Source organism: Gallinula chloropus (assembly GCF_964237585.1).
Source record: "Gallinula chloropus genome assembly, chromosome: 5".
NCBI classification, from domain to species: domain Eukaryota; kingdom Metazoa; phylum Chordata; class Aves; order Gruiformes; family Rallidae; genus Gallinula; species Gallinula chloropus.
Window position 1 is genome coordinate 55,497,078 of NC_140090.1, and position 27,125 is coordinate 55,524,202.

Sequence of the window (27,125 nt, forward strand, 5' to 3'; positions counted from 1 at the left end):
CTTAATAGATTCTATGTTCTCAAAACCCAATAACTTCAGTACAATCCATTAAAATAGACAACAAATTAAGCTCGGTGTTTGCAAATGTGAGGCTCCATCAACAGTGACCTTTAAAGCTATAGCAAGGATGCTGTTTAAAATTGGTTGCAGAGAGAGCTGTGCCTAACACGTCTGATTGCATTAGTTTGTGTCAGTGCTACAACACCCTGAGACTCTTTGCAAACAGTTTGATGGTGGCCAGAAACAAATTACAGTCCTGATGTGAAGCAGCAATGGACATGTGCAGATGTCAATGAATTCACTTAGAATTGAGGATCCATAGCAGTTGTGGAAATAACCCAGGACCTCTGTATTTAGCTGCATCACCTAGAACAGCCACAGCCTCATTTGAGCTGTGAAGTCAAGACCGGCCTTAGCTTTGTATATGCAAGCAACATTGAGCATTACCCATAGCACAAAAATATTTGTACAGTCTAACATAGTTAATTATATCAATTGAAACCAATAACTATGCTGCAATATCACATTAACTTAGTTTGAAATACAACATGAATGGAGGTTTTATTTGCAAACCATTACAAAGATGTAATTCCATTTTAAAATAGCAAATGATACAAAATAACTTTCCCAAAGCCAGTTAGCCCTGTTATGATTCCTACCTCCTCCCATAGCTATCTTCACATGTATTTTAGAGTACTCTGACGTCATCCAGAGAGGAGTTTCATACCATAAGAAAAAAGTGACCGGACGATGTGCGTCACGTCCCAACAGACACTTTGCAAACAGCCAGAGTGGGTATATGCCAGATAGCCAACCCACAACAGCTTCTGGCACAGGGAATGAAACTGCATCTGTTCCAGTATATGCAGCACCAATTCCAGTTTGAAATCATATTGAAGCAACACACCAGAGTTAGGAGGAATGAGGTCTAATCTGTGTAAAATGAATCCAGGCAGTTAATCCAAATCTGAAAATATTAATCTAGCTTCATGCTTCCTAGGAAAGGTTTTAAATAAAAAGCCAGTTCACAGCTGCTCTTCACCTGGCATTAGCCCTTGCGAACCCTTTGCACAGTTAGCACTGTGCATTACAGACCCCCACCTGCAACACAACTGCCCTCTTGACCACAGCCCATCGCACCCTCTTAACTCATCTATTTTTAATTCTAATTCAAAACCACATGTGGTCTGATCCTTTGCAATTTCAGTTTCTCTCCCAGCTTACATGTTTCTGCAGTCTTGTAGGTCAAAAACCATTGCTGTTGAAATCTCCTTGCTCAGAGGCAATTAGCATCCTCTTCTAGGTGAAATACTTGAGAGCACAGTTCATTTTGCATTACCCACCTGGAAGACTTGTATGGTGATTCTAATTAGCTTCTACCAGTAAATTATTTTTTCCTTCTTTTACATAGAAATCATTGTACAAAAGACTCTGCTTTTGTTACAGGTTTTCACCTTTGCCTAAAGCTTAATCACAAAAGAGACTGCTAATTATTTGTTCCTAGATTTATCCAAGGTAAGAACATTTCAGCCCTTGTTCTGGCACCTGCCTGGGCAAGACTATTGCCAGTGATTTCCTCCGGTAACTCAGGAGGGTTTTTTGCAGCTGAGAAGTAAATGCAAGTTTTTGCTTTACTTAGGGGCAGCATTAAGGGACAGAGGCTGTGGGGCAGACCTCAGCCTCTGCTCCACCCAAAGCCCAGACACGAGGGGAGCACAAGCCACAGGCCTGGCCCTGCAGTGGGAAGCAGGTTTCTGAGGAGAGAGTACAGGCAGTAGGGGTTTACCTAAGTTTGGGGGTGACTTTATGCAGTGCAAGACCCTTACTTTCACCAAGGCCAGCAACTTTCCCCCCTGAGAACATTCAGGAATGCCAGGACAGCACAAGGGAGGTGGTGAGCTCTCTGCTTAGTGCCATGGCCTCAGCACTATCTCCGCCTGCCCTTAGCCCAGAGGGCAAAACTAAAGACGTTAAAAACAGGCCAAAAGCACAATTAGAGCTCTGTTACTGCTAAACCCAAGATTTAATTCTTTCAGGATGAAAAACGTGTACCTTTGTTACCAGGACTCAGGTAGCTCTCCTCACATACAGTATTAATGTCTCCCAGCTATACAAAGGCTGCAGCACAGTTGTTACTTTCAGAGAAACACAGCAAAAAAACCCCCTGTGCTCCCTGTTCAGTGCTCCCTCGTGTCGGAACAAGGAATTTCCAGCAGCCTTCCCCGCAGCACCGTGCACATGGCCCACGAATGAAGAGCTTGGTGTCCTGGTGCCTGGGCAGCACAAGGCCAACCCAACCCAAGGAGAGCCCAACTCTGCTGCCACTGGTTCTGAGCTCAGTCACTCATCAGTTTTCAAAATAAAGTCAGCACTGCAAGGGTCTGAAAAACCTCTGCATGTCTTTTAGCAGGGCTCACAACACACACTGGTTAATATCTACAACCCACTGCATACTAAATTTTTATTTAAAAATAATTAAACTTATTAATTTTTCCCTCCCTTTGAAAAGGGCTACCTACAGAATTTTTTTTTTAAAGTATAATCCAGAACAAGTATTATGTATGTTCTTAACAGGTGAAACATTTTCACACTCAGCTGGCCGAGTGGTTCTCTCCTCAACCAAAACAAGACTGAAGTCTACCACTTCTTCATTTTCATCTTTGTCAGAGCTATTACAAATAAATTAGATAAGGTTTCACATCCACTATTTCTATGTAACAAAAATAATGGAAGATGCAAACTGCTCACAACAGCAGTGAAATGGTAATAGGAAACAATTCCTTGATAGTTTAGATTAGACCTAGCATAGCTCAGTGAGGCAGAAGAGGAAACAACCCTGCAGGACAAAGTCATGGTTGGACCACTACAAGCCACTCAGTGGGCAAAGAAAGCCAACAGCTTTTTCAAGAAATCTCAGCTAGCAGTTGTCTATTCAGCAGAGAATCTTCAATTATTTAAGCATAAATCACTTTTTCATATTCACATGACCTCAGCTGAATCTCACGGGGGGGAGGGGGAGGGAATTTCTGACAAATTAATTTGAGTCAGGCTTCAGCCTAATATCATACAGGCAAAGATGGATGCATTAGAATTTCAATAGCAGTACACAGAACATTATGAGATTAATTAAGAAAATACCGAAATGCTAAATGTTCACAAAAAGTCTACAAACCCATTCAGCAGAAAGCTTTTGTGCAAGGCAGCCTGATTCCACACGGGATCTCCCATCTGAGATAGCAAATATTACTACAGCACAATAATAATGAATTTTGGCTTGATGATAAAGAATGAACTCATTCAGGAAGGAGACCAAGAAATTACTGATGTTATCTGACCCACTGCCTGTTCAAAGATGAAGTATTAAAAACACATATATCACAGCAACTATTTGATGCCATATATGGCAGAACAAAAATAAATTATTCTGCTCTTCCAATAGAATCATTGTTCAAAGCCTCTTGTCATGCCAAGAAAGATTTCAACTCAAAATTAATTTAACAGGACTAGAAAAATCTACCACCTTTCTTCTTCATTCACTTTAACAAAGTCTAACACCCTATGAAGAAACCAAGCCAGATCAACATAAGTCATTCCCAAAGGAAGCAAGTTATCCCATCTGTACCTCACAGAAAATCACCAAGTAGTTACACACTTTTGCAAAGGGTCTGATACTGCTTGCCCAACGAGTTGAGATCATTGAGGGATCTACTGACAGCCTCAGCCAGAACTGGTCAAGTAATGTTCCATTCAGATTTTCAGTTATTTTGAAGATCTCTTTACTATCTAGTGAGAATTGAAAAAACTGAGATGCTTCATGCAGGACCAGATGATCCAAGCACAGGATACTCTAGTGGCATCTGCTAGCACAAAGCTAGCTACTCCTCCCCAGTTACAGCTGATCTTCACACCTTTTAATTGAAGATTTGCCAAGAGCAAAATTTAGGCAATGGCTTAAAGTACCACAAACACAAGAACATACATCCAGAGGAGTTTACTCCCACAGAAGGCCACTAGGTATAGAACAAAACACTTAGAAACAAAGTTTTCTGTAGTTGACATTAAAATATTTTATTGGCTAGATAGAATGTGCAAGATGAATAGAAATATACTGAAATACAAAGTCCTCCAGAATACTGAGTAGAAAAACTGCAATCTATCCTTCCATATCTTGTTTATATACATAGGTGAATGTATTCAAGAGTATGAATAGGGTCACATCTGCATTTATTTCTTCTCTTGAATGCACATCTAGTGTAGTCCAAGGCCTGCTTCTTCAACAGAACATTGCACGGCTACCCTATTTTCTCATTTGGCCTAAGTTCTGATGAAATTTTACATACTCTTCTCTCCTTTGCTAGAACCTTTCAAGCTTGACTTTTGCTTCTTTTTCTCCCTTTGTCCCAGTATGCGATAGATTTTTTTCTTAGCCTCCTTTTGCCTCTTGAATTTCTGTTCATCCTCCTTCCGTTTAACTTTGAGATATTCTTTAAGTTGTTCTTGATGTTTTACTTTGGCTTTCTTTATCTTGTAATTATTCACTGTACTCAAAGCACTGAGTAGGGCTGATATCTAAAACAGAAAAGACAGAATTGATATATACACTTCTGTTGTGGTGTGTAAGAAACAGTTTAACCCCAGCAGAGAGCCATATAATGAGTACGAGATTCAAGTCAAGTTCCTATTTTTGCATCTGTTACCCCATTTCGAAAGTGGTTTACTTATTTTGTTGGGAAGTTAATAAAAGGTTTAATTTTTGTGAACTCTGATTTTGGTTAGATACTATTTAGGCTATGCCTAAATACTGCTACAGAACACGTAAATGCAGTTGGCATCATCTTGCCTTTGCAAACACTCTATAGTTCTCAATGTTTGAAGCCGAGTGCTGCCTTTGTTAATAATGCATAGCAATGACAAGTCAAATACAAGACCATCATTCACCAATAACACGAGTGCTACATCCAACTGAAATACCTTGCAAGCATTGTGACAAGGGCATAAGTCATGTTTAGGCTTCAGGTGACCTGCTAGTTTAAAAATTAGAAACTGTCCACTCAGTAACAGGTCCATATACCTACCATGAGCCAAACAAGTAAAAAACAAATTGCAGTTGGTAATTTCCTACTAGGTGCATATAAATCTTTAGCACTAGCCATTGATTCAAGTGGTAAAACAATAGTTAGAAATGGTCTAAGCAATACATTTACCCTTCGGGAGTCCTAGTTTCAGAGTAAGTGCTAATTACCTTCTTTTCATGAGGCTCCCTGATAACAGCTGGTCTCCACTGGTCTTTTGGAGTCTTGCCTTTCTTTTCAAGATTCTTCGGCTTGTTCTTAAAAGGCAGTGCCTTCTGCAGTGCTTTAGGAATGTGGAGCTTATTGAAATGCCTTTTCTCCCTCACGATAGGCTAAAAAAATTCATGTAGAACATACTTGAGATTGATGACATTAAAAAGCACACCACAAACAAATTAAAAATAATACCCAATCAACCCACCAAACACTCAAGATTTTCCGAAGTCCTTGCACCAAACTCTGAATAAGATGTTCACCGCTATACAATAACAATATATATATATAAACAATAGCCTCAGTAAGCTTTTGAAGAAGATTCATCCCCTGCAGATTACTTTATAAACTCCCACTAACCCACTATGATCTGTTCTCCTCTGTTTTATTTCAGTGTCACACCAGGAGAGACTGTGCCTTGCAGATATGTCTTCACACATAGAATCATAGAATTGTAGGGGTTGGAAGGGACCTCGAGAGATCATCGGGTCCAACCCCCCTGCCAAAGCAGCTCCCTAGGATACATCACTCAGATAGGCGTCCAGACGGGTCTTGAATATGTCCAGAGAAGGAGACTCCACCACCTCCCTGGGCAGCCTGTCCCAGGGCTCTGTCACCCTCACTGTGAAAAAGTTTTTCCACATGTTGGTGCGGAACTTCCTGTGTTCCAACTTGCAGCCGTTGCCCTTGTCCTATCCCCACAGACCACTGAAAAGGGTCTGGCTGATTCCCCCTGCATCCCCTGCTTCAGATAATTAGGTCCCCCCCTTAGTCTTCTCTTCTCAAGGCTGAACAGTCCCAACTTATTCAGCCTTTCCTCATAGGGGAGATGTTCCAGGCCCTTAATCATCTTCGTAGCCCTTCTTTGGACTCTCTCCAGGAGATCCCTCTCCTTTTTATACCAAGGAGCCCAGAACTGGACACAATAGTCCAGGTGGGGCCTGACCAGGGCAGAGTAGAGGGGGAGGATCACCTCCTTTGACCTGCTGGCTACACTCCTCCGGATGCACCCCAGGATCCCATTGGCTCTCTAAGCCACCGAGGCACACTGCTGGCTCATGGCCAACCTGTCATCAACCAGGACCCCCAGGTCCTTCTCCACTGAGCTCTTCTCCAGCAGGTCATCCCCCAGCCTGGGGGATGTGTATGCATGAACATGTATTTACACTACTCTGTCTGCACTGGCCTGAGGCAGGGTGCATGTATAACTGTGATTACTGGTTTAACAAAAAAAGAAAGAAGTACCCGAAATATCAAATGTACCTTATAGAGAGAATCTTTGTTTTGTTTCAGTTTGATGCCTCGCTCGTGCCTCAGCTGGCCTGTTGTCTTCATTCCACTCCAACTATCCTTCTCACCTGCTGGCTTCAGCAAGGATGTTACAGGGTTATAAAACATCGGGATAGAAACAGGATACCAAGTCCTCACAAAGACAATATCTGAAAGAAAATTAAACGTTACTTCATTCTGGAACACCACAATTCACCACAAACACACTCTAAGCAAAGGTTGCCTGACCAGAATACAAAACTAACATCTAGACCATGTGCTAGGATTGTGATTGGTATGTATACCAAAACCCTTCAAGCATTAGTCAAAAGCAATGTAACAGTTTGCACACTTGGGTGAAATGAAGGGCACATATTGCTGAAGAGCAGCCAGCTGAATGCCACCCTAGTCATCATTCATAGTCAAATAAAGAACTAGCATTACAGTTCAGATTTGTATCTGTGCCTCTATTACTTGCTTTTCTTCTGCCTATTTTTATAAAAGGACTAACTTGCACTATCCGTAACTTGAATGTGTTCAGCAAGACAGAGATCACAGAAACCCAAATAATCAGGTCATCATGTTCTTGATATCACAGTGACACTCAGCATACACCGATCATTTACCCCAGCCTCTGCATAATTTCCCCAAATGGTTAGGAAAAAAAGTTAACTCAAGTCATGATGCCATTCTTCTGATTTCTCAGAGAAAATGTCCTTTTAGCACTTACTCCACTAAGTACAATCAACCTTCACATTCAAGGAGAAAAACACACCATGTGTAAAACACTTGAAATACTCAGAGAAATAGGTCTCCAAGACTAACCTTTTAATCTGCATTACTATATGACTTCTGAGTGTAACTGCAAGAAATCCAACATAAAATGTACTTTGTTTAAATTTCATTCTACATCTCACCAGATATTTCATGCTCTTTGATTTCACATCTCAATTATCAGATTCCAGAGATTCTGAGACACGGCTTTTCAATCTGTGAAGCAGGATGAAAGTTGTGTGATAACTTACATGGAAAGTGCAACTTACCACTCATCAGCAACTTGTCTTCAAATGTTGCTCTGAAGGCACCTATTGGAGTCCGGAGGGCCTTTTTGATCTGTCCTCGGATACCACTCACAGTACGAATTGCTGCACCTTCAAATTTAGCCACTTCCAACGGAGAGTTAAACATCCCCTGAAAGTGTAAATTACCCACCATCATTCAAGATGCTAAGCCTCTCTGCAACCTATGCAGGTCACTAAAAAACAAATTTCTACAACCCGATCTTACAAGAACGTAAGATTTGTCTTTATACTAAGGGTGCTGATCATGCTAAAAACCTACTAAGCTTTAAGATAAGCTACTCAAAGTAATCTACTTAAAAGTCATATCCTAGTGGCAAGGCTTCTTAGCATTAAATATATAGATTTAAAATTCTAAACCAGAACATATTTTGAAGAATCTGTCCAATTCTCTTCTAAAGTCATTTACTGGAACACAGCAAGTAAACTGCCTTAAGTCGCTAGCTGTGAGACTCTAATACAATACAGTTTGCACCAAACTATGAATGTTTACCCTATTTTACTATAACAAAAGTCTCGGCATTCTCCAGTTTGTGCTCCTTTCATAAATCACAAGTCCAGAAAAATTCTGTGTATGCTTCAAGGCAAATATTTGAGAACTTCTCTGTCGTGATCAGTGCTTAGTTGCTTACTGCCCAAATGCAGAATAACCTACCTTCTTCCTGAGCCTGAAAGCCCAACCAAGGACAGCTGAAAGGTCAGTGAAAACTCACTTCTGCAACAGTTCTTGCCCCAAACATTTTTGTAACTGTAACTGTCAAGCCCTAAGCACTGTTAAAAGAAGTAATATTTGATCCCAGAGCTGAAATTCAGTGGAATCAAACTGCCTGAATGGCATCAGGTACAGGTGCACATTCTCTACAGCTATCAGCCTCTGCAGGAAGCTAATCAGTAGCTTTGGCAAAAGGAACCGGGGGGTGGGGAGAAGGGGAAGGAAAAAAAAAGATGAAAATCACAATGAATGTGAGCCAAGACAGCGTTCCAGAATTTTTGCCTGATTAACAATAATTCATCTTTGTTGGCAAATGATCAATATCTTCAAAGACTACACTGAAGAGTACTCAAAAAACCCCAAGCAGCTACCAAGATGGAGAACAGTATGCAACAATTACAGAGAACTTCTGCCTTGGGAAAGACAGGCGGAGTCCGGAGTTGCATTCCTTCCTAACATCAGTATGCATGGTTTTACAGCGTACATACATACATACTCACCTTGATAAAAGAAGTGTTCTTAAAAATTTTGAATGGAAAACCAGTTAGCTTTAATTTCTTTACAATTGTTATAGATTTATCTAAATCGAGCACAACTCCTGTTGCAGCAATCCGGAAATCAGGCTGAAACACACAGAGATGAAACATACTGCTGAATGTATATCTACCAAGTGATGAAGAAAACATTTCACAAACAATTCCACTGCTTTTTAGAGTTTGAGTTCAGAATTTATAACCTTTACATGAGTACAACAGCGTGACAAATGCAAACTGACTTTGTACAGACTAGTCGAGGTGCTGCTGACATAACATTCCTACTATTCACTAATGAGATTTTGAGAACTGCCATTCTAATTACCTTGGAAGCAATCTAAGAGTCCTTGTTATCCACCTCACTATGTTCTCTTTATGAAAGTGATTCTTACTCAGACAGAAAGTCTCAGAGGAGAAGTGCTTTATGCACTACTCTAAGTCACTATCTTATGCTAAGGACACATGACAAAAATAGCCTTTTAATATATTTAACAAGACGACTGTGCAACAGGACTGAAACAAGGCATGTTTTTAGGAAGAAGATAATCACCATTCTGATCACTGTCATGCTCATTACTATGTCATGCAAACCTTTCATTGCATGCTGAATGTAAACATAAATCTACCTTTGGGTAATATATATGCAACAAAGATCATATTTGATAAATACTGCTTTAACACTATTTAAATTAATTCAGATATCCATCAACATCCTAACAAGATGGGGAGAAATCACAAGGAGGGCAAACTTTTTCAAGGGGAACATCAATATTTCATCCTGTAGAAGGGTTTTAAAAATTGTAAGAATGCTCAGCATCTGAAAATCAAGTAGGTATAAATCCTTCCACCTAAAATAGAGCATTATTTGTCATTTTCAGTGTAGCAAATGAATATTTTTTTTAAAAGCCTCCATTCAGTTTCCTATCTCATCACATGACATCTTTTAAAAGCTTGAGTCTACCTACCTTCTCAGTTCCTACAACATCACTGCTTTATTATATGTAAACCTTCATCCCCAATTCTATACATTTTATTAAAACTCATGGAAAGCATTAACCAGTTTTCCAGTAACAAACCTACCGTTGTGCCACTGACAGACTGAACTGCCAAAAATCCTGTCCCCTGAGGAGTGATAGGCCCTAGAAGAAAATTAAATTGCAAAATTTATGAAAAGCTTCATCACACAACATCTAGCCTCTACTTAAAGTCAGAAAGCTTCAAAACACATGCCAAATATTCTCAATGAATAAACTCAAATAAAAGTTCAAAGCATTCAACCCATTACTGACATATATAGCCCCACAAAAGTTAAAGGAATGATGAACAAGAGGTTAACTCACGTAGGGAAGCATTTGCAGGGCTAGGCCCATAATGTTCTCAAGTGTGTTTCTGTAAACAGCCAAATCAGGTTCCTCTTTGATACGATATAACTCAGAACACACAGAATTTTATTAAGAGCCAAAAAACTCACAAATCATTCAAATAATTCACAAATGACTCACAAGTACGTGTTTTCCCAACTACTTGGTATTATTTTATATTCCAGGAGAAACTTAAGACTTCTAATGCCAAAACCTACTGGCTACATTTCCTGATACATCCCGTAAACTTTGAGGAGACTTTACAACTCCTAAGCCATACAGAACAGTAACTCCATATCCCCCTCACCCCAAAAAGTTGCTCCACAATGCATATGCTGCGGTGTATACTTCAGAAGCCTGTGACGCCCATTGTGATCTTCGATGTAGAACATGGGGATAGTCTGAAATCGCCTCCACCCTAATGAGAGGATTACAGGATCACGCGTCTTCAGTATCTTCTTATACCACCGGTGCTTCTTCAGGCGTAACTAATTAACAAAAACAGGAAGAACAATGCTATTACAGGATAACAAGATTAAGCCTGAAATTCAAGCCTTAATTTTCAGGAATGATTGAAAGCAACCTGCATCTACATTAGAATTTTTTATTCGGCAAGTTCTGTATCTTTGAACATTCTCAACAACACCAGGTTGACTGGAAAGATAAAGCTAATCAGTATTTCACTCACTTTGATAGTGTCATGTTTGCATACATATAAGGAAATGTTACATTAAAAAATAATACATATACATGCCTGTAACTTCTATATACCCTTGCCCACAGACAGCGAACCCCAGTAATTTAGCAATCACAGTATCAGACCTTAGTCCTGAGACATCTCTGGAGATCACATTAAACAATAACTTCTTCCAGTTAGCCAATTAAGTCTGTAAAAATCCAGTGTCTGCTACTGTAGAATTAAATTGTGTCAAAAGAAAATCCACTATTCAAGAGACATAGACAAAGGTTTCTTTCTGTGTTTATAATAAACAGAAAATAAATAATAACTTCAAACATACTGAAGCACACCTGTACCAATATAAAGCACGGTCACAGCTTTGGCTATGTGTACATACCTGTACATATCCAACATTTCCTTCACTGTTGCCTAAACCACCCAGGATAATAGGATAATGAGGGTCAAAATTCAGGACAAATTCACATGGGACATTCTCGATCTCTATTCGAACATACATCCCAGGTCGGAAGCCTTCATACTGCACTCTGGTCTCATCATCTTGATCTTCAAATTCTGCTCGATTAAGCTATGTGAAAAAGAGCAAGTCACCGTGTGTTTTACAGAATTCAAGTATTAACAACTTGTTCCTGAGGTGCCAGTTCTATTTAAAACATGCTAACATTTATGTAAGTCTTTTGGGAAAGATCTGATCGGTTTTGTGACTTTTTATTCAGAGCGAGATCTCTGCCACCGTGAATTCCTTCCAATTTGAAATCCCAAGTGGGCCTGTTAGTCTACTTTAAAGACAGTACCCAAGTGAAGCAAATGACTGAGTGACTTCTGATGTACCTTGCATAATGGTGACTTTGGATTTTAAAAATACAACTGTCAAAAGTACATTTTTGATTTAGGAGCCCAAGTACCTTTTAAAGTTAACACCCTGATCTTTAATGTGTCAGGAGGGTGGGCTTCCATGTGATTCAGCAGCTTTAAAATGTTTCTGTGCATCCTCACACTGTGTCTTGTCAAAAGGGCCTTTTAAGTCTCCTCTGCTCCATAAGAACACTGATACTGTGTAAATATTTTAGCCAAATATTCTAACAGAGGCTCCACCTTCCTGTTGGAGGTCCTGATGTTCAGCTATGTGTAACGTGCCGCGTTTAAGCAATCTAATCATCAATTTAATTTCCTGAGATATGGCACAAGTCTTCTGGCCCAAGTTTATTTTTCTATAAGCCTTTACATATGTCCAGTTTGATCCTTGCCCTTCCATCCTGCAGTAGAGTACTGCTGATATGCATTTCCCTAACAGATCTCTAGTGAAACAGCTGTAAACCATCTCACACTCTTTTACTGGAATGTCCTTCTTTACACTTTAACGGCTCTTAGTAAGTACATCAGCATACCAGAGCTCATATTGTCACTTACAACACAGCATAATGCAAGGCAATAATGATTTATTTAATGCCTATTAAGGGAAGATTTTGTCAGCAGAGAAGACAGCAAAGTTCTTTGCAATGTAAGACAATATTCTTCCAGGTCAGTCCAAGAAAGAAGCTACTTTTAAGCTTACAAAATTTTATCTATTTAAAAAAAAAAGCCCAGAACAAAATCAACAGCTGTAATTCCGGATACAGTTACCCTGAAGACTTGTACCACATGTACTGAGCAATGGTAACCTGATTTTTCCCACTCCTCAAAGTAACTTGACAGTTTGATCAAAGAGACTGCCACAGAGAACTTTCTTATACCTTACTAACACTGGGCGGGGGGAATCACGCTAAGAATAATAATGTGTGTGATATATTTACCTGGTAGTATGAGAAAACTACTTTTCACTTTCCTACCCATAAAAGGAAGCCTTCACCAACCCCCTTCCTGGAGCAGAACCTTCTCTCAAGCTTTAGGGGGTTTTTTTGAGACCTATCATGTTAGTTCCATCACTACAGGTAACTGCTAGAAATCTTTAAAGCACGTAAATTTAGATGACACATCCTGACTTATTCCATGACTCAGAATATGGTTAACTACTTAAATCAATTTAAATTAAGCTTTCAGTTGTTTGGCTTGTTTTTCTTTCCAGCTAAATAGAATAAAAAAGTTCAACCATAAAAAATTGGCAAGCATGCATTTCTTTGTGTGTAACTTCTGAAGTAGCTCCTGTCATGCGTGTCTCCAGGTACAAGCCTTTGGGCAACGTCTGTGGGGTGCTTCTGAAGACATACTGACAGACAAATTGGCAAGTTAACAGTTTGTACCTGTGCTTGCTTATGCATTTCTTCTTTAAGATCATCAAAGTACGTGGCATCCCCTTCATCATACTCTGCATTAAACATTTCTTTCAGTTTCCGTTTCTTGTCCATGCGCTCCTTTTTCTTGTCCTCCTCCTCTGGTTCTGATTTGGACATTTTTCCATCTTCCTCATCATCTTCACTTCCAGACTAATCAAAATAAACAACATGTAAAACAGTTCATTGAAAACAACACATTGTGATTAATGGTTAATATATTCAGTAATATTTTGTCATAAAGCAATATTAGACAGTTGAAAAATATTTCAATTTTAGACAGAAATTAGTAAGTTCTTCCTATGAGACCTGAATTCAACAATGACCAAAACATTTTGTGATCTAATCATAACCCTTTTCCCTGAGAAAACTTCCGAATATTTATTTTAATATCAGGGAACATATCTTAGAACTGACCTATCTGTTATTTTGCAACTAAAACAAGCCCACATAATAAAAGAGGAAATAAAATAACTCTTGATAGCATTGAATAATACTGAGCTGGATGGCAGCATTCTAGAGGCCAGAGAGGAGAAAGTTTGTTTGCAAACTACTTGAAAACTACCAAAATGATGCTACTACCCTCAATTTTATAATGGCATGCAAGGCCATCAAGTTGCTCAGTCTCGAGAAAAAAAAAAAAAAAGGTAATTTTTCAATCCATATTGTCACAGACAATTGCAACTCTGTCCTTGGAAAGTATCCAAGCCACAGCATTAAATGGCTTCCATCAGGCTCTTTCTGCAGGTATGAGGAATGACTAGGGAACTGTGTCAGTTTCCAGAATTTGTTGTGTTTAAACAGAGCTCTATAACCCTCTGTATCAGATGAAATGACACAACACAAACAGTTACAATCACTTTTGGTTTATAAATACTTCTCTCATACCTCTGGATCCTCCATCTGATTAAGCCTGACATCTACTGTTAAGTGAGTGAGGTGATTTCTCCCACATAATTAAACAACAATTCAGTTTGAAACTAAAACCACACCATTCCAGATACAGGTTATGAAGTCTCTAACACATAAAACTTTTCTTCCTTGTTGCCACCAATTTTTTAATTATTGATTCATGAAAATTAAATTTATTACTTAGGACACCTATCACTTGATCAGGAACTCATAAAGAGCATAGAAATACAGGTCGGACCAACCTCATCATCTCCTCCAGCCACATGCTTTCCTTGGTGCACAACTCCAGTTTCAAGATCTTCAAAATCTCCATACAGTTCTTCTGCAAGAATAAGTACCCAAGACACCATTGTTACATGGCAGGTAACTGTTCTATTGTTTTGTTCCACCCAATTCCTCCAATTTTCAGTACTGAGGATCTCTCTGTACTGCTTTGCGTATTAGTTTCAGCCCAAGTATATTTTTCCCCCACCAATAGTTTTATATGTCTGTTCTGCCCTCCCTGTAGTTTCAGCTGAAAACGCTCAGCTGACCTCATGCCTCCTCCCCCTCTTCAACTTCATGATTTCAAAAACCGTAAGTTTAGATCACGTCAAAGGACTATACAGCACATTAGTTAGAAATCTAATGACACAAAACACCAGCAATGAATCTTTCAGTTTTAAAAGATAAAAGTAAAAAAATTTAAATATAGCAATTTATAAGTAAAAACCAAATGCTTATAGAAGCCTGTCAAATCACCCTCATTTTGCAGCCATGTTAATAATATTTTCTAAATAGTTCCTAATTTGAAAACAAACAAAAACACCTCCAAAACAAGCAAAGATGGATCTCCCTTTTCAGCCAAATGCAAATGACCAGTTTATCTTCCCATTAAAAAAGAGTTTCTGCTTATTTTTCCTGCGTCTATCTAAAAACAATAAACCATGTGTACGTAAACTCAGAACATGTAACTCAAAGTTGCCATGGCCAAGTACTGAACAAAGACTGTTTTTTAATTTAAACTATATAAACTATTTTTCAGAGTGCAAATTTTGAATATATGCTGCTCGTCTACTGTTTGTAGAGATTTACAGCAATTGTTCCATTATATTAGCAGAACCTGTACAATACTTTCTGTAATAGCGTGAAAAAGTTGCAAGCCTATCACTAATGCAACACATTTTACATACATAACTAGAACATATTTGTCTTAAAAATCCCATATAATCAGTTTTGAAGTCTTAAACATACCATCTTCCTCCAATAGCTTTGCTGCATCTTTATCATCTTCCCACTTTCCAGTAACAAAGCAGTCTCGAATACTGCTCATAACCTGCAAAATGTCAGTGCCTTGTACAGTTACAGCTTGTCATCAACAGAAACACCCCCCAATATGCTCCCCACTACTCCATCAGAGATAACCTGATAGCCTCACCACAGCTCCACATCAAGACATCATTACAAAAACTATACAATGCCTCAGCAAAAGCAGGAACATGAACTCATCTTAGCTCTTGTCCAAAGGTCTTTATACTTACACGGTCTCTACCCTCAATCATATTTTCACTCATGACTCCCCTGCTTTTCACTTTTCAATAAATAATTATCAAAGTACACCATGATCCACCAAGCCGTCAAGAGCACGAAGCATTACATTGATTTATTCTAACTTTCCATTCCATTAAAAGCAGACCTTGGAATATGTTAGCTAGTAAATACTTCCAAATACAGAGGATACAACACTGTCCATAGCTCCCATCGGTTTGTTTCACTGATAGTTCAATTGTAATTTAATGAGCTATAGCCAGAACATAACCAGTAAACGATGAGCAGAAGCAATTGTCCAACAGTATTACCTCTTCTAAATCCCAGTCTCGCGTCTTTTCTATCAGAAATTTGGAGCAGTCAAGAGCATTAGCCTTCTGTTTGGATGCTTTGTCTGGACGGCTGACATGAAACAAACCTCCAAGTTCATCACCTGCATCCTCATTCTCACTGTCTTCATCCTCCACACCTAAATGAAACATAAAAGCTGTGATTATTTCCTCCAGGGTACATGGTTTACATTCATTAAATACCTCTCTTCTGCCTTACCTTTCACAATACCTGCAGTAGTTTGAGGGAAAAAAAGATGCAGACCACAAATAGTTTGTAATAGAAAAGACTGAAGAAAAAGGTACACTGTTCCAGTGCAACAGCTAAATGAATACCCTCACAGGGACAAAATAAGGAGCAATCAGGGAGATAAATTTACTCTGAGAACAGTGTAAAGCCAGTTGTATGGTTGTTTCCTATGGAAACACCTAATTCATTTCACAAATTCCACATAGTTTGATTTTTTTTTGAAACAACCTGAAATCCGGTTCTATTTGCAAAACTGGAATCATCTGAAAAAATACTGTCCAATAAGTGAACACAGCATGTTCATTCAATACTGTACATAGAAACCACACCAAAATGGTCTGTGACTATAAACAACATTGAGTTAGTCTGTCAATCAAGAACATCAGACCTGAGAATCTCTCAGCAAATCCTCCCGCTCCTACACTGTGGAAGGTTTGCAAAAACCAAACTGTATTCCCCAGAGGTTCTGCATGATGAGGTTTGTACACTTGGGCAACTACAGGACAAGCTGCGAATTAACAAGACAAATAACAAACAGCACTCCTCTCTTCCCTTTAAGCCAGCTAGCTTGCTTTTTTTCCTTAAAAGACTCTAGTATTACAGACTACTAAGTCACATTTAAAGAGCTATGTTCAACTCTCAGTCGGTGTGAAACAAATTCCTGCAACAGCCAAACAATATCCTTTATGATAATTTGTACAGTATCTACCAGATACTTCTTGTATAAATGACCAAACTTAAAATGTTTGGGGGAAATAGTTGTACCAAAAAACATACAACCAAGCAGTCTGGAAAATGAACTTAAAATAAAAATTGTCTTTATTACAGTTATTAGTGAAAATTAGTGTCAGCAGTTAAAAAAAAAAATTAAGATCTATTAATTCTTCTCAAGCCTCCCACCAGCAGACAGCGTTCAAAGCGTTCAACGATTCAGACCTGCAAACTTGGTAACAGCTAAAAACCACCATATATTAAGACCATGTAAGTTTCCAAACAGATTTGTACCTGTTCCATATATGAGTTTACGAAGATTGGGAGTTGAACGTTGCTGTCTCAGAAAGGCCTGAGCTGCCTTCTCTGTAAGGTCCTCCTTCCACTTAAGTGCACCTGAAAAAGGAAAAACATTGCATTTTAACTCCAAAAAAAAGATCAAGAATTAGGAGCTACACAAATAATTTACCTAAGAACACAACAATAACATGTTTTAGAAATGTGGACGCAATCCAGTTTCTTTTTTTCACTCCATATATACAGAGAAACATACGTTATGGCTAACGTATCACCAGTATTTTTGATGTGTTCTAATTTTAAACAAAATTTTAAAATATTGTTAGCAGAAGTAAGAGATTTGATTATTTTCACAATGATACATGTTTCTTGCATAGACTTGCAGAATGGCTGAGGTTAGAAAGGACTTGTGGAGGTCATCTCATCCAGCCCCACTGCTCAAGCAGGGTCACTGACAGCAGGTTGCCCAACACCATATCCAGACAGCTTTTGAATGTCTCTAACAGTGGAGATTCCACTTCTCTGGGCAATCTGTTCTTGTGCTCAGTGCATAGTTAATACATTAATAAAACATCCAATGTTTTATTCTTTCTAAATATATTAGAGTACAATACTTTGTTTTTCACAAATAGTCACAACGATTAAGGAGACATGTATTCAGGATCAGAGAATTTTATAAAATTAATCACCTCCACTTTAGAAGAAGGAAACCTGAGCCCTAAATACCACATTGCAAATCAAAGGCTTCATAGCAGATAATACAGATTTCCTAACTTAAAGTTCGTCACTTTACCAAAAAAAAATAAAAAGTGAGGAGCAACACTATGTCATATTTACTAATTAAAATATCCTTTAACCATGCACTAAACTAAAAATGGAGAGCAGTTTTTTCACTTTTATAGTCTACCTGTTGTGTCAGCAGAAAAATCTATTTTTTCTTCATACTCCTCTTCCTCTCTCAGTAGATTCTCAACATCATCATCCTCAGCTTCTAAAGCCTTAAGTTTGGTCTGTCTAATATTATCAGGTATTTTTCCCTGACTGTGATGAAATCCCTTCCTGTCTGACTCTTCAACTTCTAATTCATCGTGTGATCCTTCTTCATCATCACCCTCGCCAAGGGAAGGGTTTTCAGCCTCGGATTCTGATGCCTCTTCCGCTGTGCAGTTCCCTGAATCTGTAGTGGGTGCTGCTTTTCTTTTCAGACTGTGATCTGAGACATGTGATCTCATTTCTGTATCTCCACCACTTGCTTCACACTGCTTGGATTTGGCTACTCTTTTGCTTGCAGCCTGGAATTCACTCTCTGAGCTTTCACTGTCATAAGTCCTTTGCTCATCCTCCTCCTCATCATCATCTTCCTCCATCTCATTCTCTTCCAGGGCAGTTTCTCCTTCTTCTTCAGAACTCATCTCAAGATCATCATCACTGTCCGCAAATGCTGGCAGTTCATTCACAGGTTCCTCTCTTGCCATCTCTGTTTTCAGACGTTTGACTCTCCCGAGAGCCACCTCTTCCCTTAAGAGCTCTCTGTCACTTTCTTCCTCAGCATCATCTTCATCATCACCATCACTTCCATCCTCAGACATTTCTTCCTCTTCTTGGTCATCTTCCTCATCACTTACTGCATCATCGTTTTCCTTCTCCTCTTCTTCAAATAATGCCTTCCGACGTACTCTTCCCGTCTTCAAATCAATCTGCCTCTCTTCTTTTGGCATCACAAACCTATTTTCCCAAAGATCACATTAGGATAAGACAGTAAAGTATATGGAAATTTCAGTGCAACAATGAAGCTTCATCTTAGTAATTAATTATTTTTAAAATAAGTAATTTTTAAAAACAGAGCAAGGCTATGGGTAACATTGAAAAGGCAACTGAGTTCTTCAAGTACGAAAAATCTCTTAATTCAAGAACACACCCTACATTACAGCCATAAACAATTCCTAAAGATGTCGTCATTTTCCATGGCATGAAAATTGGTTATATAGTGAGTTTTACTGAAGATTATGACTGCCATGCTCCAAAACTCTAAGGAAAAACAGAAATATATTACGTAGGGATATATCACCAGGAAATTAGTGGAAGGCGAGACTATACTGCTTGCAAAATTTTTCTAGTATCAATTACTCCTATCTCAAAATGAGTAGTCTCAGAAGAGGAAGAATTAGGCATTAAGCCAGTCTACTAACCATGCTCTACTGAGAATTTTTTCCTAAATTAGAGCAGGAAATTAGAAATTCACTCATGTTAAAACACACAGCATTCAAAAACCTTACTCTTGTCCTACATCTTCTGAACCTAAGGGTCTGGAGTCCATGAAGAGAGAGACTTTGCTTGATGCCATCTTAACATCAATGGCTGAATGCGTAGAGATGAGGCTCTGCACTAGCTCGTTATTTGGTCTCGCTTCCTCCTGAAAAGCAATTTTTTTTTTACTTTTCAATTAAAATGAATAAACAAATACTTAACAAAACAGCTAACTGTCATTCATCTGCTTCAAACTGTAGAAATATGCTTATGCAAGAAAAAAATCTGAAGAATTTAAAACGTTTTCTCAGAAAATTGAGGTCTCCTTTTCACTCTTCAAGAGCACAGAGAATCCTGACCCAAGAAAAATTAAGAAGGGCCTCCTTCACAGCATGCAAACACTACAGTAAGTATCAGGAAGGACATGTTATCATAGACACAAAGGTATTTAACATTTAGCACAATACATGGGAACACAGCTGAATTCAATCTGTTTGTATGCAAATGTTTTCTCCCTCTGACCAGTCAAATCCTGTAAGCCTTCTTTCCACCATCACCTTGCCCTGCAAAAAAGGAGCAGTAATCACCCAGTACCAGAAGTTTTAAAAAGTCTTCAGTCAATTTTTGGAAAGTCTGTGAAACTAATTTAGTTAACTATCATTAACTGATCTTTCAAATGTTCTGCACAATATTTTACATAGAGATAATAAAAATATCCCTCCCTTGGAACCATTAGTGCAGAAGAAGAATTTACTCAGTATGGACATATAAGGATGGATTATTTTAAAGAAGCTTGTTTTTAATCACTTGTTTTTACTATAAGGATAACAACTGCATTTTGGAAAAAAAAAAAAAAATCAAATCACCAACAGCATTCCCTTACCTCTTCTTTTTCATGAGCATGACTTCCACCAAGGTCAATATAAACAGCATCTTTATCATACACAATACCCCCAACTCCGGAAAGAGGGGCATAGACTAGTTTCTCTTTCTCATTTAAAGAGCGCTTCTTCTGCTGTTCAGGTAAAGCACAGGGGTCTGGTAGGAAACTCACATCACTCACAGTGAAGTCTCCTACACCTGAAGTGACAAGGGAAGCAATAAAGTTTCCAAAGTTTTGATTCTGAAATTTGTATGACCACATGAAAAAATTACAAACAACAAAAACCAAGAAAACAAACGAAAAAACACACCACAAATCTCTCCTGCTGCAAAAAACACAGAACATTGTAGCAGTGATTCACCAGCAGTCAGCTGGGTATCAAAAATCCAAATCTTTCACCTCACTACTGACCTTAGAGAAACATACCCAAGTTCACCAGAATACTGCAAAGCTTTGGGTATGAGTACAGTTGTAAAGTTATTGTTAAAATCTTTCTGATTTCAAGCTCTTAAAATTCATTCACTTAAAATATTACATTTATTCAATGACTATGATGAATTTTGCTTAAGCTATATTTACTTGTACTTATTAGAGCTGGTTATGTTCTGCACCTCAAGCACCTTTTAAAGCAAAACACCTTTGAAGAACTTCACACATTGCCAATATAATTTTCAACTCTGTAACAAAACTATACATTTAAAAGCAAAATAATTTACAATGATTTATTTTTTCAAAAATGTCAATTGTGAAATACTGTTTCCTAAAGCATAGCATGCTTTTACAAAGATGAAAAATGTATTTTACCATGTACAGTTAAAGATACGAATAATTCCACAACAAATCCAGCCCCAGCTACCTGGTTATCCACATGTCAGTACTAAGAGCTTTAAAAATATATTACCTGGCATATGAATTTGACTTTTGTTTTTCAGGTGTGCTCCTCTCAAGTATCCATAAAGTGATACCTTCCTATCACATTTGGGATTGATTCGAACATCTTCCGGGTTTGTCAACTCTTCCATTCTACCCAACATTAAAAAAGTTAGAATATTCAACAGTCCTTATAGTAACTTTTCCAAAAGTCAGACAATAATCAGAATAGAATGATCTTAAGGAAAAAAGAGATCTTTCAAAAATATTTTTAAATGGTATTTTAAAGCTTGTTTAATCATGTCCAACAATATATTTCCAGAAGACTTATGGTCATTTAACTAGACATTTACTGCTTTCTTCGCAAATCTTAATTACTGTTCTTAAACTTTCCACACATGGAACCTTCTTCACATCAATTTTGCCATTAAGAGTGAAAACAGAACAATCACCCTAAGAGAGCTGAAAGACACACTCGCTGCAACGTCACAATGCCACCTTTTCCCCCAATAACTGCAATGAGCAGCCCAAAGGGAAAAAGATGAGGCAGATGAGGGGGAAACTCCTTCCAGAGCTCATTGCCATGCTGTGCAAGAGAGGAAACACACACAGCCAAGAAGAGGATGGCACACGTATTCTATCTGCCAATCAGCTTCAACCAAAGTAACTTCAATGGTTATAGCAACTTAAAACAGTATGAAAGACTACAGATTTAATTTTTTTCCATTTTTCCTCTCTTTGCCATAAGCATTCTGGCAATAAAATGTGAAAGGTGAGGTAATTTATCAAGCAGGCACAGCCACTATCTGATGTTCAAAAAAACGGGTGAATCAAATGCTGTACATGGGGATAGAGCAGAAGTGATGTTTCAGGGGACCCTGAGAACTAATTCACCAGCTCTCATTAAGTTGCCAGTGCTATTTCTTTTCCGCAGAAATCTGACAACAGTCATCAAGCAAAAACTGAATGGCTGAAGTTACTGGCACATTTCCCCAAAGCCATCCAGATAACACTAAACACCCATTCACACAGAGCTGACTGGCTCTAATATTACAGGGATTTTTAACAGCTGAGAGAGAAAAACAAAGGAAAAAAAGCACACACCTGTCCACAAGAACATACGGGTGAGATGTCTGCCAAGTAAGCGGTCGGAATTTCATAACTGAGATAAAACGCCCCAAATTGTGAACTTCCTGCTTTTGATATTCTCCATGAACCATCCCAGACAGATAAAACAGCTTAGCACCCTAAACGCATTGAAGACATAAAAACATTAAACATCAATTTAATATTTACGAAAGTAAAAAACATGTAACGTAATTCTAATCTGTAAATCGTAACTTGAAATTGTAGGGTACAATTAGTTCCAAAAGATCAAATCAAGTATCTATTTCCATGAGAAAACTGCCCCTTAAACTTCAGGGGGAAAATTCCTATGCAGAAAACCTCAGACAAAGGTTAATCTGTCTCTCAGACCTACAAGCAGATCCTCCTTGCACAGCACCTGCCTAAAAAGAGACCTTTTTACTAGTATTACATGTTAAGCAGCTAGTCACACCGTGATAAAGAATACTCATGTAAGTATTGTGGCAAAAAAAAAGAAAGATTAGATAATCTGATACACCTCCATCATTGTCCACACACAATATTATTTAAAAGATGCAAGAACATCATAAATACTTACGTATTGCCCCAATTTTAATTTACCTTTCATATTGCAAAATACATGAAAAAAGAATGTTAAATGCCATACCGGGTACACTTCAGTCCAAAATCTGTGCTTTAACTTCTTTTTAGTCTTCTTTAACTGTTTGTTGTTCTTGAAGGTATCCAGGTGGGTAAGAACTCCCATAATTTTGGGAAAGCCATGTACCTGACAAATGTTCAGGAATTCAAAGGTTTCCATCTCAAATCCAAAGCTGGCATCGATAAGCATTAGAACCTGAAAACACAGTATCAGCATTTCAATGTAACAATACCATGGTGCCCACATGAGCTAATTTCAAAGACTAAAGGTGTCATATGCTTCCTGGGAACCAAAGTCTTGCAAAAAGCTATGTTCTTTATTTTTGTGTAACCTGAAAAACAAGTACGGATCTTAGCTACTTTAGAAGTTAGTGGGGCTTAGGAAAGCAGAACTCCTCTCCTGGTCAATCAAATCCCCTTTATATAGATTTGAGTTGAATTGAGGTGAATTTAAAATGTGCAGAATTTAATATCTTCCAGTATTTCCAGAAATGTCTTAGAAAATAGAACTTTGTATCTGTGTCATGGATGCCCTTGGCTTGTAAGATCTTCCATTAAAGGTTATTGGCTACATGAACAAGGAAGTTCAGCTGCACTTCCCCTCTTCCACATCCTCCCCACAACCCCACACATAACTTATTTCCCCCACCTCCACCATAAGACAAGTCCTAGGGGTTGTTCGAGAACATTCCATCTATTGTTGAGCTTAACTAGCTTTGCCTTCAAAAGCAATGGGTGGAGAAATCAGACATTGGTGCAATCCAATCAAAAGTATTTTCAATATAAATTTCAGGAGAAAACACACGCTATTGTTAACTTACCAGATCAGCCACTTTAGCCAGGTCAATCATTGTGTTAATGTCACACCCACATTCAATAATAGTCAGCCTGCGTTTTTTACCTGAAAAACAGTATTAGGAATCAAACACCTGAATCAGATGGACCACTGTTTTCTTTTCAGGTCACACTGCTGAACTTCCTGAAGAGTACCTGGGAGTCAAATTCTATAGATCACCCAACGTGCACCACTGTAGAAGTGCCTGTTTTCAAACATCTATAATTCTGCTAGATGTAAACTTTTTGGTTTAAAATTACCAGGTTGAGTACATATTTTTAAGTAGGGGTTTTTTTTTTTTCCAAAACCAATTCTAACAGGAGAAAAAAAAATTAAAAAAAAGCTTGCACAGTTTTTCTTATTTTGGAAAAAAAAATTCTAAAAAATATATACTTATCATCTTTAGTACCCCAAAGTTAGTACCATGGATTTCATTTTACCATGTATTTTTATCCTTTTAATAGTGTTCGGAAAAATACACTCTGTTCGAGCCTTAAGAAAAAGGCAAAAACATAAAAAGGAGATTTATTAAAAGCTCTGAAGAGCCTACCCACATCACTCACAGTTGTCTGCCTATGTCGGAGCAAGATCTCCCTTACAAATTGGTTCCCGGAGCTGCTATGGGCTGTGCTTCCCCTAGAAGCCAAATGATCCCCCTCAATAATATTCAGGGTAAAATACAGAGAAAACAGATTAAGACAAGCTGAAAGTGGGACCAAAAGCTTCACAAAAAGAAAAAGCAACTGACTAGGAGGTAAGGTGGAGAAACATAACTGGAAATGGCTAAGGAAATCAATTATTGGCTTAAGAAAGAAAGGGTAACAAAGATGAGATTATAGGACAGGGAACCTAAAAGAATGGGAGGTTAGTATGGGTAGAGGCTAGTATGAAGCCTGAGAAAAACAGTTCAAAAAGGAAACTTGGGAAAACTTTAAGTGACAGAAGAAACACCAAAAAAAAAAACAGAAGGGAGAAAAAACAAAATCATAGAATCATAGAACTGTAGGGGTTGGAAGGGACCTCAAGAGATCATGGGGTCCAACCCCCCTGCCAAAGCAGCTCCCTAGGACGTATCACTCAGATAGGCGTCCAGGTGGGTCTTGAGTATCTCCAGAGATGGAGACTCCACCACCTCCCTGGGCAGCCTGTCCCAGGGCTCTGTCACCCTCACTGTGAAAAAGTTTTTCCGCATGTTGGTGCGGAACTTCCTGTGCTCCAACTTGCAGCCACTGCCCCTTGTCCTATCCCCACAGACCACTGAAAAGGGGCTGGCTGATTCCCCCTACATCCCCTGCTTCAGATAATTATAAACTTTAATTAGGTCCCCCCTTAGTCTTCTCTTCTCAAGGCTGAACAGTCCCAACTTACTCAGCCTTTCCTCATAGGGGAGATGTTCCAGGCCCCTAATCATCTTCGTGGCTCTTCTTTGGACTCTCTCCAGGAGATCCCTGCCCTTTTTAAACAAAGGAGCCCAGAACTGGACACAATACTCTAGGTGGGGCCTGACCAGGGCAGAGTAGAGGGGGAGGATCACCTCCTTTGACCTGCTGGCTATACTCCTCCGGATGCACCCCAGGATCCCATTGGCTCCCTTAGCCACCAGGGCACACTGCTGGCTCATGGCCAACCTGTCATCTACCACGTCCTTCTCCACTGCGCTCTTCTACAGCAGGTCATACCCCAGCCTGTACTGATACAAATGGTTGTTCCTTCCCAGGTGCAAGACTTTACACTTGCTTTTGTTGAACTTCATCTGGTTTCTAACTGCCCAGCTCTCCAGCCTGTCCAGGTCTCGCTGGATGGCAGCGCAGTGTTCCTGCGTGTCAGCCACTCCTCCCAACCAAACAAAAAAGCCACACCAGAACCAGGATGCCAGCAGGGTGGAAAACAAGCTTAGAGTGACAAATCCCCCACCTAAATCTCATTACTCTTTTACTGTCAATAAGTATGCCTGTTAACAGATCCAAATTACTTCTTAAAAGTGACCAAAACTTAAGAGAACATGAACACATCCTAGCTCTAAAAGCCAGACAAATATCAAGTGCAAAACAATCATTTCCATTTCCTGTATCTTAGCTCTCACCTGAAACAATTGTAACAGGACCCCGTATTTCAACCAGTTTTTGCCTTGTGAAGTTCTTAATGAGGCATTTTATTAAGGTGCTCTTCCCAACCTTGGGAGGGCCAACCACAACCACCACCACAGGAGGCGGCTCCAAAGGAGTACGGTCAACCACAGGAATGTGATGTTTTTTAGTCTTCAAATCCTGAGTTCTGAGAAGAAATTTTAAATAAATAAATAAATACAAGAACTTACAGAACAGTATTATTTACTCTTTGAAAGCCCCGATATAAAACATGGAACTACTATGAAGTCTAAGGAGCTATAAGCATTTTTTTTCTGTTAAAAGACTTTCTCAACTGTACCACATCACACAGACACAAAAAGCACCACACACGCACAAACTACCACATGACTTGATGAATGAGGAAAGCCATGTGAGCACACCAGTGTATGGTGTGTACACCACATGTATTTCTACAGAAAGCAGGAAAGCAACCCCAGCCAACACCTATCCATCCAGCCAACCTGGCATGTTCCACAATCAACTCCCTTTTCTTACCTATGGAAAGTTCTGGCCATCCGCACAGCGGACTGGACCGTAAAGGCTTTGGGGTTTCTCTTCCGTGCATTCTCCTCGTCTCCTATTCCCAAGTCATTGAGATAACGTTTCCTTTTCTTCTCTGCCTTTGGCCCGCTATGCTTTGCACGATGCTTCTTCTTCTCCTTTTCCTCCATCTTGTTCTTTCAGCAACCTTCCGCAACTAGTATGACATAGACGCCTGTGCGATACCGCGCACGCCTGACATAGGGAGAAAACGGAGTTCGGTCATCCGGCACACACCGGCAGCGCGCCCGTGAGAGAGCAGCGCTCTACAAGCGCCACTAAGGCACCCCGAAAGACCAGCCGATTTACGTGCTGCCCGGGCGCAGGCGGGAAGCGTGGAACCCGCCCAGCCACCGAGTACTCCGGGCACCGCGCTCTCCCCCTCGTGCCCGCAGGGCTCGGCCCAGACCGGGCTCTGTGCCCGGCAAGCCGCGGGTCTCCGAGCAGGCCGGCGGCCCGCTCCCGGCGGCGCGGGCCCCTCACGCAGCGGTGATGCGGGACGGCGCGGGGCCGCAACTTTACTCCGGGCAAAGCCGGCTCCCACCGTGGCGAGAAGCGGCCTCACAGCCCCGAGGAGGGGGAGAGAGTCCTACCTCGAGGCCGCTCCCCGCTGCCCCCCACCTACCTGTCCCTCCGCGCCGTG

General features: G+C 39.5%; 1 protein-coding gene across 1 annotated transcript; it reads right to left on the reverse strand.

Annotated features, from left to right (window-relative positions):
- Positions 1 to 4,053: 4,053 nt before the first annotated feature.
- BMS1 (BMS1 ribosome biogenesis factor) lies at positions 4,054 to 27,125 on the reverse strand. The gene is made up of 23 exons (XM_084265754.1): positions 27,108 to 27,125; positions 26,438 to 26,677; positions 25,897 to 26,087; positions 23,800 to 23,879; positions 22,986 to 23,174; positions 22,337 to 22,479; positions 21,264 to 21,385; positions 20,363 to 20,559; positions 19,509 to 19,645; positions 18,140 to 18,957; positions 17,230 to 17,331; positions 15,957 to 16,114; positions 15,352 to 15,433; positions 14,361 to 14,440; positions 13,177 to 13,359; positions 11,316 to 11,504; positions 10,547 to 10,727; positions 9,959 to 10,017; positions 8,846 to 8,968; positions 7,598 to 7,745; positions 6,549 to 6,724; positions 5,243 to 5,404; positions 4,054 to 4,569 (listed from the first exon to the last, which is right to left on the reverse strand). Exons 2-23 carry the CDS (start codon positions 26,611 to 26,613, stop codon positions 4,333 to 4,335), a joined length of 3,933 nt encoding a protein of 1,310 aa, XP_084121880.1. The 5' UTR covers positions 26,614 to 26,677; positions 27,108 to 27,125; the 3' UTR covers positions 4,054 to 4,332.

Bases quoted from the DNA above. Each gene is read 5' to 3' on its own strand.
- BMS1 (XM_084265754.1), bottom strand. From the start codon at position 26,613: ATGGAGGAAAAGGAGAAGAAGAAGCATCGTGCAAAGCATAGCGGGCCA. The intron at 18,958-19,508 runs GTAAGGTTTTTG...TTGGGAAAATAG, and splicing joins TCAGAAGATGTAGGACAAGA to GTTTGTGATGCCAAAAGAAG. The intron at 11,505-13,176 runs GTACAAACTGTT...TTTTTCACATAG, and splicing joins AAATGCATAAGCAAGCACAG to CTTAATCGAGCAGAATTTGA.